The sequence below is a fragment of the Canis lupus genome, chromosome 25 (assembly GCF_011100685.1).
Source record: "Canis lupus familiaris isolate Mischka breed German Shepherd chromosome 25, alternate assembly UU_Cfam_GSD_1.0, whole genome shotgun sequence".
Lineage (NCBI taxonomy): Eukaryota > Metazoa > Chordata > Mammalia > Carnivora > Canidae > Canis > Canis lupus.
The window spans coordinates 51,483,116-51,495,297 of NC_049246.1; the positions used below are offsets into that span (position 1 = coordinate 51,483,116).

General features: G+C 66.8%; 3 protein-coding genes across 11 annotated transcripts in view; 2 read left to right on the forward strand and 1 right to left on the reverse strand.

Moving 5' to 3' along the window:
- The window catches only part of FARP2 (FERM, ARH/RhoGEF and pleckstrin domain protein 2), a 95,332-nt gene extending 93,138 nt beyond the window's left edge, over positions 1–2,194 (forward strand). For all 9 annotated transcript variants that reach the window (XM_038574448.1, XM_038574453.1, XM_038574454.1 and 6 more), the window contains one exon: positions 108–2,194. In XM_038574448.1, coding sequence (XP_038430376.1) covers positions 108–177 — 70 coding nt within the window. In that variant the 3' untranslated portion in view covers positions 178–2,194. The remainder of the gene's footprint in view (positions 1–107) is intronic.
- On the reverse strand, positions 565–9,450 carry STK25 (serine/threonine kinase 25). The gene is given in 12 exon segments (NM_001286859.1): positions 565–985; positions 1,108–1,244; positions 2,438–2,509; positions 2,673–2,787; positions 2,969–3,114; positions 3,309–3,494; positions 3,581–3,738; positions 4,207–4,315; positions 4,787–4,843; positions 5,598–5,828; positions 8,888–9,003; positions 9,330–9,450. Coding segments are annotated over 11 exon segments (1,281 nt in total). The 5' UTR covers positions 8,918–9,003; positions 9,330–9,450; the 3' UTR covers positions 565–945.
- Positions 8,916–11,874, forward strand: LOC119865822 (EZH inhibitory protein-like). The gene is made up of 3 exons (XM_038573040.1): positions 8,916–8,989; positions 9,240–9,531; positions 11,729–11,874. The coding sequence occupies exons 1-3, from the start codon at positions 8,916–8,918 to the stop codon at positions 11,840–11,842; spliced, it is 480 nt and encodes a 159-aa protein (XP_038428968.1). The 3' UTR covers positions 11,843–11,874.
- Positions 11,875–12,182: the final 308 nt, after the last annotated feature.

A 12,182-nucleotide genomic window follows, 5' to 3' on the forward strand; every position in this document is an offset into this window, starting at 1 on the left:
TTGGGGGTGTCCTTGGGAAGAAACTGGCAGCTGGCCACTGGCCGCCCAGCGCGTCCCCGACTCCACGTGAGCGCCTCGGGAGCTCTGACGTCCGACCCCTTCCCCAGGTGGATGGAGGTGATCGAGCGCGCCAGTAGCTCGCCTGCGCGGGCCGGGCCTTCCGAGGCAGCAGCATGAAGCCCGTCCTGCCCGACGAGGACCCAGACGAGCAAGCAGAGCGGGGTCAGCGCGTCCCTGACTGCGTGTCCTAAGGGCCACGGAGGCACCGGCCAGGGAGTGTCCGAGCCACGCCCTCCCCTCTCCCGGGGCGGCGCCCGCGGAGGACAGACAACAGGAGCCATGCGGTGCCGGCCGCACCCCGCGGGCCTCTCAGTTCTGGCTCCCCAGGGTTTCCTAATAAACTGACGTAAACGGACACACACACTGTTATTTGTTTGCTAACGGCCGGCTGTGCAGCCCGAGACAGGGCTCCTCCCCGCCCTCCTGCCCGCGGGCCACGCGGTCGCTGCGGGCCACGACGAGGACTCAAGCCAGGAACTGGGCCCCACCCGCCGCCAGCATCGCTCCGATTCAGGTCTTTATTGAAGGTGGCAGGAGCCTCTCCATGTTCTATGAAAACACCTCAACCTCAGAACGTCGGGGAAGCGAGAAGTCCGTTTTCTTTAAAAAAAAAAAAAAAAAAGTCCTGGCTGATCCGAGTACTTAGGAGGAGACACGGTACCTGATTGACACAAGGCAAACCTACGGCCAGCACGGCCGCCGCGGGCCCGGGGGACAGATGGGCCCGACAGCCTCCGCTGCTCCGTCCGGCGGTGGCTCCCCTGACGCTGTGCTGCAGGAGGCAGGGGTGGCCGAGCGCAGGAGCGGGGACTGGGGCCGAGGCAGCCGGACCGCGGAGCTCCACGCCAGCCCCTCCTCCCGGCTCTCCTCAGGCAGCGGCAGGCCTCAGCGGGTTGACGTCAGGTGGTTTCTGTTGTGGGAAAACCTGCGGAGAGGACGGAGGCCTGGAGAGTTGGCCGGGTGGGAGGCAGCCGGCGTGGGGGTCCGGGCGCCACTCCCTGAGCCCGGCCTCTGGGGACGGACCCCCACGGCCGCCCCAGGCCTCACCTCTGCACGCGCTCCACCAGGTGCGCCATCAGCTTGTCCGAGATGCCAGGACAGGACTCCTCCGCCAGGCTGAAGGCATTCTCCAGCTCTTCCAGTGCCCCCACGCCCCCGCCGCTCTGCTTGTGCTTCTCCTTGAGCTGCAAAGACAGCACCCGCCTCCCGTGAGCTCCGCCCACGGGCCCTCGCCGCCACGTGCATGTGCTGCATGTGCAGGAGCCCAGGCGCCAGGGGCCCTAACAGCCCTCCCACCACAAAGCTGGGCTGGCCGAGTCCCACCTGTCCCCATGGCAGGGCGGCCTGTTAGTGGCGGGCCGGGCCACCCAGGCTTCCTCCCAACTGCGGGCCGCAGAGGCCACGGCGGAGGTCCGCTGCTCGAGAAACCCTCCCAGAAGCCCTGAGGTCCCCACAGCCAGGTCAGGCTCGGCCTCCCCACCACCCGGGCCTCGAGAAGCCCACGGAGGGTCCATGCCCTCCAGCTGACCTGACAGGTAGCAGTCAGGTCAAGCCCGTGTCACACTCCAGAAACAAAAGGGGAAAGAGCCTGTGCATCTCCAGGAGGCCCCTAGGACGCCCCCCAGCAGCCTCAACTGCAGGCCCAGCCCACAGAGGCCACAGCGGGTGCACCCGACAAGCGGGATGAAGCCATCCCCCCACCTGTCCCAGAGCATCCTGGCGTGGGCACCTGCCCCAGGCCATTGAAGCACACAGCTGAGCCCCCTGACAGTCCAGCTCGTCACCTGCTCCCCTCTGACCTCCTCCCTCGCCCCACAGGCCCCCAGAGGTGGGAGCTCTCCTGCCTGAACCCAGATCCCCCCACCCCGTGTCTCGGAAAGGCACTCAGTGTCCCATCTTCCCTCCTGGGGCTCCAGGGGCTGCCATCACCTGGGGTGGGGAGTGCGGGCACCTGGCTACATTGTATTCCTGGGGCGTCAGCAAGCACCCATCAGCAGGGGGCACGTAGGGGAGTCACCCTCGGGGCCTCCCCGCCCTGGGCCTGATACCCAACTCCAAGAACTCAACCTCCCAGGCTCCCTAAACAGGACCATCCCGTGTGTCTGCAATTCAAAATAAAAGGTCACAAAACACAGTTTTTGTTCAGTCATCCTGAGACCCCCACCGGCCCCCAGGAGGCTGAGCACTCGGGGTGGTCGCAACCCCTTCTGCTCCCTTGCTCAGAAGGCCTGGCCCCCAGATCCCGGCCTGACCACCGTGGGCCCCGAGGGGTGCTGGCCGGCGCACGTCACCGTGACCCTTGAGGGGACACCGAGGGGAGTACCTGCAGAGAAGCACCACTGCCCTCTGCCCCGGCGACCCCCACGCCGGCCCTCACCTCTCCGAAGACAGGCCGGACCAGCGTGGACAGGCACTGGGACCTCGGCTGCCTCTTGACAGGCTCCGCGGACTGTGAAGTCAAAGCCACGGCAGGGTGGGCAGGGGAGAGGGCAGAGCGCGCCCAGGCGGCAGGCGTGCTCCCTCCCCACCTGTGCCCCCTGTGGAAGCACACACGCCAGGGTGCCTGCCACCCCCCGAACGCAGCCCCCCCACCTCCCCGCGCCAGGTCAGACCTTCTGGGGGCCGTGCAGGGCCGTCCCCTTGTGCAGCTTGCTGTGGGGGCTTGGCCGGATGGTGGGGGGGAACGTCCAGATGGGACCTTGCTCCCCGTCCTCGGCATCTGCATCGCTACGGTGGAAGGTGAAGGGCCGTGAGGGCCACGGGGCTGGGACCGGGGGAGCCCGAGGCCCACACCCGCTCAGCCTGCGTCTCGGAGGCAACCTCATGGCCCTCAGCCAAGGAGGCCCGCCTGGTGCCCACGGCACAACGCCCAGGGCTGCGGGGGCGCGCCCGCCGTAGGGGCCCCTACATGTCAGAGTCCTCGGAGCTCGACTCCTCGCCGTGCCCCTCCGACTTCCAGCGCTTGTAGCGGTCGATGAGCTCGGTGAGGAAGGAGGTCTTCCTGGTGTAGCGCGTGATGAACTTGTGCTTCAGGAGCTCCTTGGCGGTGGGCCGCTGCCGGGGAGAGGATGCGGTCACCAGGCGCCAGGGACGGCCGCACCCGCTGCTCCCGGGGCCCTTCCCCCGCGACCGTGCTCCACGTGCAGGCCCCACGCCCTGTGAGGCGGGGCTCGGGGAACCCCGTGGGGCTGTCCCCTGGAGCCCCGCCGCAGAGCCGCCTCCCAGCCGGCCCAGGGAGCAGGGCTTACGAATCGAGGGTCTTTGTTGAGACAGGCTTCCACGAACTCCTTGAAGGGCTTGCTGTGGTGGCCCTCCAGGGTGGGCGGGCTGTTCTTGGGGATGAGGAACAGGACGCGCATGGGGTGCAGGTCCGAGTTCGGAGGCTCGCCCTTGGCCAGCTCGATGGCTGTGATCCCCAGCGACCAGATGTCGGCCTGGACAGAGAGCCATGCGGCACCGTTGCTACCCGGAGCTCCCCGAGCCGTGCCGCGGCCACCCTCCCACCCGCCACCGCACCCACCTTGAAGTCATAGGCCGACTGCTTGATGACCTCGGGTGCCATCCAGAAAGGCGTGCCCACAAACGTGTTCCTCTTGATCTGCGTGTCCGTGAGCTGCCCCGCCACCCCGAAGTCTGCAAGCTTCACGTCCCCCTGCTCCGAGAGCAGCACGTTGGCAGCTGCTCAACACAGGACAGCACGTGTCACCCTCAGGACCACGCAGGCCCCGGCCCGCACACGGCTGCCTGAGGAAGCGTGGCCGTCTCTTCCCGGGACCTTGGCTTTCCTCTCCAGCCGACGGGCCAGAGACCCGGGGCCACAGGCGCTGCAGGCGGGCAGCCGCCAGTGCGAGGAGCCCCCGTGGGCACCCCCGGCAGGGTTCCAGGGCCTTCCCGGCGTTTGCCTTCTATGACAAACCCAAGAGCAGAGCCACAGCATGGCCAGCAGAGGGGACCGTGACCCCTGCCCTCACGCCCCCCCACGCCTCCCCAGGTCCACACTTCCGGTTTAAAGAGGTCCCCTCTCCCACAAGGTGCAAGGCTAGTGTTCTCATCGCACGGGGACAGGAGGCCCTCAGCGCCCAGCACCCCCCCTCCCTGCCACCTCACGCCGTGGCACTCTAGGGGCAGGATGGGGGGCACAGGGACCTTTGATGTCTCGGTGGATCTTGCGCTCTGAGTGCAAGTAGTCCAGACCCTTCAAGATCTCCCGCAGGATGGTGGCGATGTAGGTCTCCTCCAGGGGGCCAGGTTTAAGCTGCGGGCAGAGCGGGGGGCAGGCTCAGCACCCCCACCGACACACCCCGGCCCTTCTCCTGCGCTGTTCCACGTTCCTCGCCCGGGCCCTGACCTGACCCCGCTCTACCAGGGGCAGGGGCCCTGCCGCGTGCAGGGGCCTCCTGTTCCCTCAACTCCTGAAATAAATGGAGCTTCGCACACTGAGCGGGGAGCGCGTACGCGGCTTGCTTCTTCATTGCAAAGCGGGGTCCCAGCCGCAGCACCCGGCCTGTTTGCCTGGGGGCGCCAACCAGCCCGTGGGCCCAGGACCACAAACACACATCGTCTGGCTTAGATGGCTCCTAACTAATACGTGATACGCCAAGACAGCAGAGGAGAGGCACCCAGGGGTCCTCGGGTCCAGGGCTGCCGCGGCACAGCGCCCACAGCAACCTCCTTCGGTCCGCTCCTGCCCACGGCAAGCTGCCCCCCGCTGCGGCCTACACCTCACCAGGTCCAGCGCGGAGCCGCCGCCCAGGTACTCCATGATGATCCACAGCTTCGTGCTCTAGGACCAGAAAAACACCTATCAGCACGTGGCGGAGAGCAAAGGGGCACGGCCGGGCCCCCAGGGCACACTCTCCCCAGCAGGGCGGACTCGGGCCCCTGGCCCCTCAGGGACCCCCATGCAAGGGCCCAGCAGCCTCATCCAGCCCCCTCCCATCACACCCCCACGCAGCCACTTTGCAGATGGTCCAGGGGCTGGGTCCACTGTGCCGAGACCCCATCAAAAACCAGACCGGGAAGATGGGAGGCCCAGGTGGCCCTCGGCTTCTGTGGACCTGCACCCCAGGTAGCCCCCTTCCCCTGGGCAGCCCCCCAGGAGCTGGCCTCAGGCTCCGGCTGCAGGGGTCCCAGAGTGGCCCTGGCACGGCTCCCCAGCGCCTGCCCCACGGGGGCTGCCCCAGCTCCGGGAGAGATGCCGCCAGCCAGCAATGGGTCACTGGCCACTTCAGAGCAATTAGACCCCACTCCTGACCCACACGCCCACCTGGGCCTCAGGGCTGTTTTCTGGGGGCAGCTGTGAAGCTGGGTCTGCGCTCAACTGCCTAGGCCTCCCGCCCCTCAGACCAGACCTCTGCTCCCCACTGGCCCCCGGGGGGTCGCCAGCCCAGGCTCTGAGCAGGATTTTCTGACCCTGCGGAACACTAGGCATCAGCACTGTCCTCTCAGGGGGCGGGGGGGGGGGCGCCAGGCACGGCGGGGCGCGGCACGTACCCAAGCGCAGCCCAGCACAGAGCAAGCCCCCTCCCTGCGGGCACCTTCAGGTAGGAGCCGAAGTAGCGGGTGATGTAGGGGCTGTCGCACTGGCTCAGCACGGTGATTTCCTGCTGAATGTCCTCGATCTCGTCCTCGGCCTCCTCCAGGTCGATGATCTTGATGGCCACCACCTCCTTGGTACGGTTGTCGATGCCCTTGTAAACCTCCCCAAAGGAGCCCTTGCCGATGCGGTCCAGCTTGGTGAAGAGCTCCTCAGGGTCCACGCGTGGGTGCTGCGGGGACACGGGGGCGGGCCGTCAGCAGAGCGGCAGCACAGGCTGCGGGGACCCTGCGGCTGGGAGGTGGCGATCCCAAAACGAGGAGCCGGGGAGCTCACCACGTTCTCTTCTCCTTTCTTCTTTTTTCACCTTTTGTTCAGAAAAACTAAACGTATCCTCCGCCCAGAGAAAAGAGCCTCCGAGACACGCAGGCCCAGGCAGACAGGACGGCTCCCCCACCCACAGCCCACCGTGGAGAGGACCAGGTGCCGCTCACTGACCACATGACGGGGGAGCGGGCAGGGAGTGGGCACTTGGGGCCGCGAGGCCACCCCGTGACAGCGGGACGGCACCCAGAGCCCCTCGTGGACCACGGGTCCGGCGGCTGAGAACACCCCACGCTGCCACCCGCCTGGAACCCACACACGGCACGAAGCAGGACTCAGGATGCTAGCGGCAGGGGGAGCCCAGGGCCGAGGGGCGGACCGGCGCCCGCCTTCCCGAACCCCGGGAGAACCCTTAAACAGCAAAGTATCAATCAGAATATGAAGCCGGCCCGCGTGGTGGTGCCAGGAGGCCACGGCCCAGGAGGGGCTTCCCTTTGCGGCCCTCAGACCCCTGGGCCACGAGCTGCAAACCAAGGCTTTCCGGGTGCTTAACCCTGGATCTCGGGAGACTACCGCACTCGGGCCTCAGATGGAAACTGAGGCCCAGCGAGCACCCTGCGGCCTGGGCACCGGGACACGGGGAACAGAGCTCCACGGGGTCTCCGAGAGGGGCGCTGATGCCCCGGGCTCCAGGGCGCAGGCCACTACTGGCCCTGAGGCAACCCACGGGGTCCCCGGGAGCCCCCAGCCCCGCAGGGCCGAGGCCCGGGGCCGAGTGTGGGAGCCGAGGCTGGGGCCTGGCGTCCTGCCCAGACGGGGGCAGAAGGGCCTTCCTGAGGCTCCGCGACTCCCATCCCGCAGGAGGCGCCTCCGCCAGAAGGCCCTGCTCCCACAGCCCACGCGCCTGTCACAGGAGGGCGTCTAAAGCAGCCACGCGTGAAAAGGAATCAAATCCAGCTCCCCGAGCCCCATCGGCCCCGACTGCCGTGGGCCCTGTGAGGGAAGGCCCGCCCGGGGTTGCTGGGTGCCCACAGCGCCGAGGAGGGTCCTCCACGCACACGAGCCCCCTCGGCTCCCCGCCAGCCAGAGCTCGGGGACTCCAGCGGCCTCGCCCACGGTGCGCAGGCCCACGCGGCACGCACGGCCCCTTCCCCACTGCGGCTGAGCTCCAGGCAGAGGACTGAGGGCCGCCCGCGCCGGGCACCTGCGGGAGCCGGGGGCGGGGACTCCCGGCTGGGACTCCGGGTCACGGGCCGTGGGCTGTGCTGCAGCACAGCCTTCGGGGCAGGGCCGATGGACGTGCGGGCCTCCCGCCGGGCCGGTGAGGCGCTGTCTTCTGTCCTCAGCAGAGCCGAGACCAGCCCGGAGCGGGCGTGGGGACCACCCACCACGCACCTGTTCCTGCTGCACACGCTCTGGAGAAACCCAAGGCCACTTAGGCACGTGGCCGTGAGTCACAGCTGCTTGGCTGTCTGCAGTGTGCGGACGGGGACGTGGATCCCACGATTAGCACCCACCCCGACCTCAGAGGCCTGGCTGGGGTCTGCCAGCAACTCCTGGGCAGCAGGAAAAGGCCGTCTGCCGGGAGAGCGCCCTCCGCCTCTGGGGGGAAGCTCGCGATCCCCTGCTCAGTCCTGGACGTCACAGGGGACCTGGCCACCTGGGCCCATGTGTTCAGCGCCCCAGGCGTGGGCGTGGGGGCTGCCCAGGGATTGTGGTCCAGCTGGTGCCGTGGCGCTGTGTTCTCTGTCCTAAGAAAACCTGGCAGCACCAGTCAGCACCGCTGTGCCTTGGGGTCCCCTCTGCACCCTCAGGCCTCCGTGGGCGACGCGTCCCGTGCCTCTGCTCCCGTCAGCCCTGCTGAGGACACTATGTCACTGTCCAGGAGGGCCCAGAGCTGGGTCGGTTCACCACGACAGCCCAACCAGGGAGACCCCACACGGGGCGCTTGGACCCCCCTGGCCCGGGGGAGCACACGCGGAGCCCTGAGCCGCAGCTCCAGGCCTCGACCCCAACCCTCGCCCCGAGGCCCGATAGCACAAGCACATCACAGGGACCACCCGCTCCAGCCCCCTGGCTGAAGGTGCGTAGCTCCTGCGTCTCGGCTGCTTTTCTAGGCCACGCACAGCACACGGTCTGGACGATCCCTCAAGGCTTGAGTGACCTGAGACTTGAGACCCTTGTCCCCCAGCCCTGCAGCAGGCCAGGTCTGTGGCCCCACAAGATGAAGGGAGCGAGGCCACTCCCACCACCAGGCAGCAGGCAGGGCGGGAACCAGCTGGCGGGGACCCTCGGGCTAGGCAGGGGCGCCCCACGGGGTCACAGCACAAGTGTCTTGAGAAAATCAGGCTTCCCGCCCCGGACAAAGGCCACGTGTGCTGGCCTCTAAAGGACGACGGCTTCCCCCTTGGGGCCCTGCCCCGCGCCCCCAGCCCTGCGCCCCGCAGCAGGGGTGGCCCGGCCGCCCACCGCGGTCAGCCCGGGCACAGAGACCCCTCGCCCCGACGGCTGCTTCTGGGGCCCGGGAGCGCCTCCGCCAGCGGCCCTCTTTCCTCTCGGGCTAGGAGAGCTTGTCCGCTTCGGCAAGACGCGGTGCTTGGTTCCGGGCGGCCCCGGGCTGCGGGCAGGGCCGGCCGCGCTTCTGGTCACGGGGCAGGGCAGCGGGTCGCCGCGGCCCAGGCGGGGAGCGGCCGCCACGGAAGCGAGCTCGTCTCCTTCAACCCGATGATTCTTTTCCAAACGGGCGCGTCTGCTCGGGGCCGGCGGCGCGGGCGGCGGGTGTCCTTCCCGGGGCGTCGCAGCTCGCGGCACCGGCACCGGGAGCAGGTGGAGGCGCGGCTCCAGGCCGGGGGGCGGCTCGGGCACAGGCAGGACCCGCCTCGCCCGGCCCCGCGAGCCGCCGTCCTCCGGGGCGCGCCCGGCCCCGCCCGCCCCGCCCGCCCCGCCCGGCCCGGCCCGGCCTCCTACCTGGTTGGCGAATCCCCGCAGGTGAGCCATGTCCGCGACGCCCTCCGACCGTCCGCGGCCTCCGGCGGCCCGAGACCCCGCCCGCCGCTCCGGAGCCCGGCCGCCCGCCTAGGCCGCTGCAAGGACCGCGCGCTCACGCCCACGCCCACGCCCCGCCCCGACCCGACCCCGGCCCCGACCCCGCCCCGACCCCGCCGCCCCCCGCGAGCCCCCGGCAGGCCCCGCCCCCCGCCCCGACCCCGGCCCCGCCCCCCGCGAGCCCCGCCCCGGCCCCGGCGCCCCCCGCTCGCCCCCGGCCCCCGCCGCCCGCCCCGCCGCCGACCACCGCCCGGCCCCCGCCCAACCGCCCCAGGCGCGGGCCCACCCGGCAGCGCGCCCACCTCCGGGGGGCTCCATCCCGGCCTCCCCCGGCCCGCTCCTCAGCGCCCGCGAAGGCTCCCACCCGCAGCCTCCTCGCGCCCGGGGACGCCCGGGCCCTCCAGCCCCGGAGCAGCGGCAGTGACGGCGGCGGCCGGAGAAAGCCCAGCGGCGGCGACGGCGAGAGGGCGCGCGACGTCGTGGCCCAGCGCGGGGGTCTCTGGGACACCGAGTTCCGCCGCTCGCCGCGCGTCCCGGTGCCCGCGGGCGCTGGACTACAAGTCCCGGTAAGCCTCGCGGCAGGGCGGTGTCGCGGGGCTCGCCGGGACTCGGAGTCGGGCTTCCTGAGCGGCCGCGGACCACGTCTCCCAGCAGGCCGCGGGGCGGGGCGGGGCCGGGGGCGGGCGGGGCCGGGGCGGGGCCGGGGCGGGGCGTGCAGCCCGGGGTTGGGGCGGCCCCCGGCCGAGCGTCCTCCCGCGGCCCCTCCCCTCCCCCCGCCCCGCGACCCCCACCCGACCCCCCTCCTCCCTTCCGTCCCCTCCGCCGCCTTGGGAGGTGCCGCCTGTTCCCAGGCCCTGCCCGGCCGCGCGGCCCGGGCATCTCCGCGGCGGCTGATGGAGGAGCGAGGAGCGAGCGGTGCTGCGCGCAGGCCGGGGAGCACCAGCCTGGGGAAGGAGGGACCCTGTGGCCTGGAGCCGCGGGACGGCCTGGGGACGGGCTGGGGGAGACCAGCGGACAGGGCGGGCGACGCCACGGCGCAGGTGGGGAAGCCCCGCGGGGTCGGCTTTGCAGGGAGCCGGGACCGGGGCGGGGGCGGGCACCGGGCCTGGGGGTCAGCGATCGGCGCCGCGGCTTCTCCGCGAGGCGAGGGCCCTGGACGCCGGGCGCTCAGTCCTCAGAACTGCTGACGCGGGTAATCGTTTGCGTGTTGTAAGTTACGCGAAATGCGATGAAACAGAAAAGGAACTGAGTTCTGACACGCGTTACAACACGAGCCTTCAAAACCATGCAGCCCGGGGGGCCCAGCGTTCAGCGCCGCCTTCAGCCCCGGTGTGACCCGGAGACCGGATCGAGCCCCACGTCGGGCTCCCTGCACGGGGCCTGCCTCTCCCCCTCTCTCTCTCACGAATAAATAAACTCTTTAAAAAATAAGAATAAAAAACAAAAACTCTATGCTGGGGCACCTGGGGCCTCCGTGGGTTGAGCGACCGACTGTTGGCCCCAGCTCAGGCCTTGGTGTCAGCGGGATGGAGCCGCGCTCAGCAGGGAGCCTGCTGGAGACTCTGCCCCTCCCGCAACGCCTGTGCAGAGCTCACGCTCTCCCTCCCTCCCTCTCCCTCAAATAAATACATCTTTTTTTCTCTAAGTTTTAAGTGAATAATTTTTTTTTAATCCCACTATGCCTGGGGCACCTGGGTGGCTCCACCCATTAAGCATCTGACTCTTGGTTTCAGCTCCAGTAATGATCTCATGGTCGGGGATTCTCTCCCTCCTCTCCTACCCCCATTCTCTCTCTCTCTCTCTCTCTCTCTCTCTCTCTCTCTCTCGTAAATGAATAAATCTTTTTTTTTAATTGTTTTTTATTATTTATTTATGATAGGCACACAGTGAGAGAGAGAGGCAGAGACACAGGCAGAGGGAGAAGCAGGCTCCATGCACCGGGAGCCCGACGTGGGATTCGATCCCGGGTCTCCAGGATCGCGCCCTGGGCCAAAGGCAGGCGCCAAACCGCTGCGCCACCCAGGGATCCCAATAAATCTTTTAAAAAAATCATGCCAGGGGACATACACCATTCACAAAGAGGCAAATGCTATATGGTTGCACATGTATGAGGCATCCAAAACAGGCCAATTCAAAACACAGAAAGAATAGAGGTTTCCACGGGTTGGGGAAGGGAATGAGGAATTATTAGTTATTGAGACAGAGTTTCTGTTTGGGGTGATAAAAGAAAAGTAGTGATGATCGTAAAACATCATATTTACTTAATGTCACTGAACTGTACACTCCATATTTTATGTTATGTGTATTTTTTAAAGATTTTATTTATTTTAAAAAAGAGATTTTGTTTATTTGTGGGATGTCTGGGTGGCTCAACGGTTTAGTGTCTGCCTTTGACTCAGGGCCTGATCCCAGAGTCTGGGATCAAGTCCCCTGTCGGGCTCCCTGCATGGAGCCTGCTTCTCCCTCTGCCTGTGTCTCTGCCTCTCTCTCTGTCTTATGAATAAATAAAATATTTTTTTGAAAATATTTATTTTTGAGAGAGAGAAGCAGGGGGAGCAGCAGAGGGAGAGGGACAAGCAGGCTCCCCGCAGAGCAGGGAGCCCTATAGGGCTCGATCCCAGGCCCCAGGGATCACATCCTGAACCGAAGGCAGACGCTTGACTGACTGAGCCGCCCAGGCAACCCTGTTACATGCATTTTACCACAAATCCAAAAAAGCAGTGATAAAGTGGACTTCAACAAATTTTTAAATTTTGCTTTCAGAAAGACATTGCTAAGAAAATGAAAAGACATGCTACCAGCCTGGGAGAAAAAAATACCGCGGATCACACATCCAACTATATATACATGTGTGTGTCTAGAGCTCGCCAAACTTAACAGAAAACAACCCAATTAAAGAAACAAAATGAGACCAGACTTGAATAGACGCTTCGCTGAGGAGGATAAATCAATGCCAGACAGCCCATGAACAGGTGCTGGCCGTCAGGGAACTCTCTGGGAAATGCAAATTAAAACCACAGTGAGTGGGCAGCCGCGTGGCTCAGCGGTTTAGCGCCGCCTTCACCCCAGGGCGTGGTCCTGGGGTCCCGGGATCGAGTCCCGCGTCCGGCTCCCTGCACGGAGCCTGCTTCTCCCTCTGCCCGTGTCTCTGCCCCTCTCTCTCTGTGTCTCTATGAATGAATAAATTAAATATTTAAATATTTAAATAAATAAATAA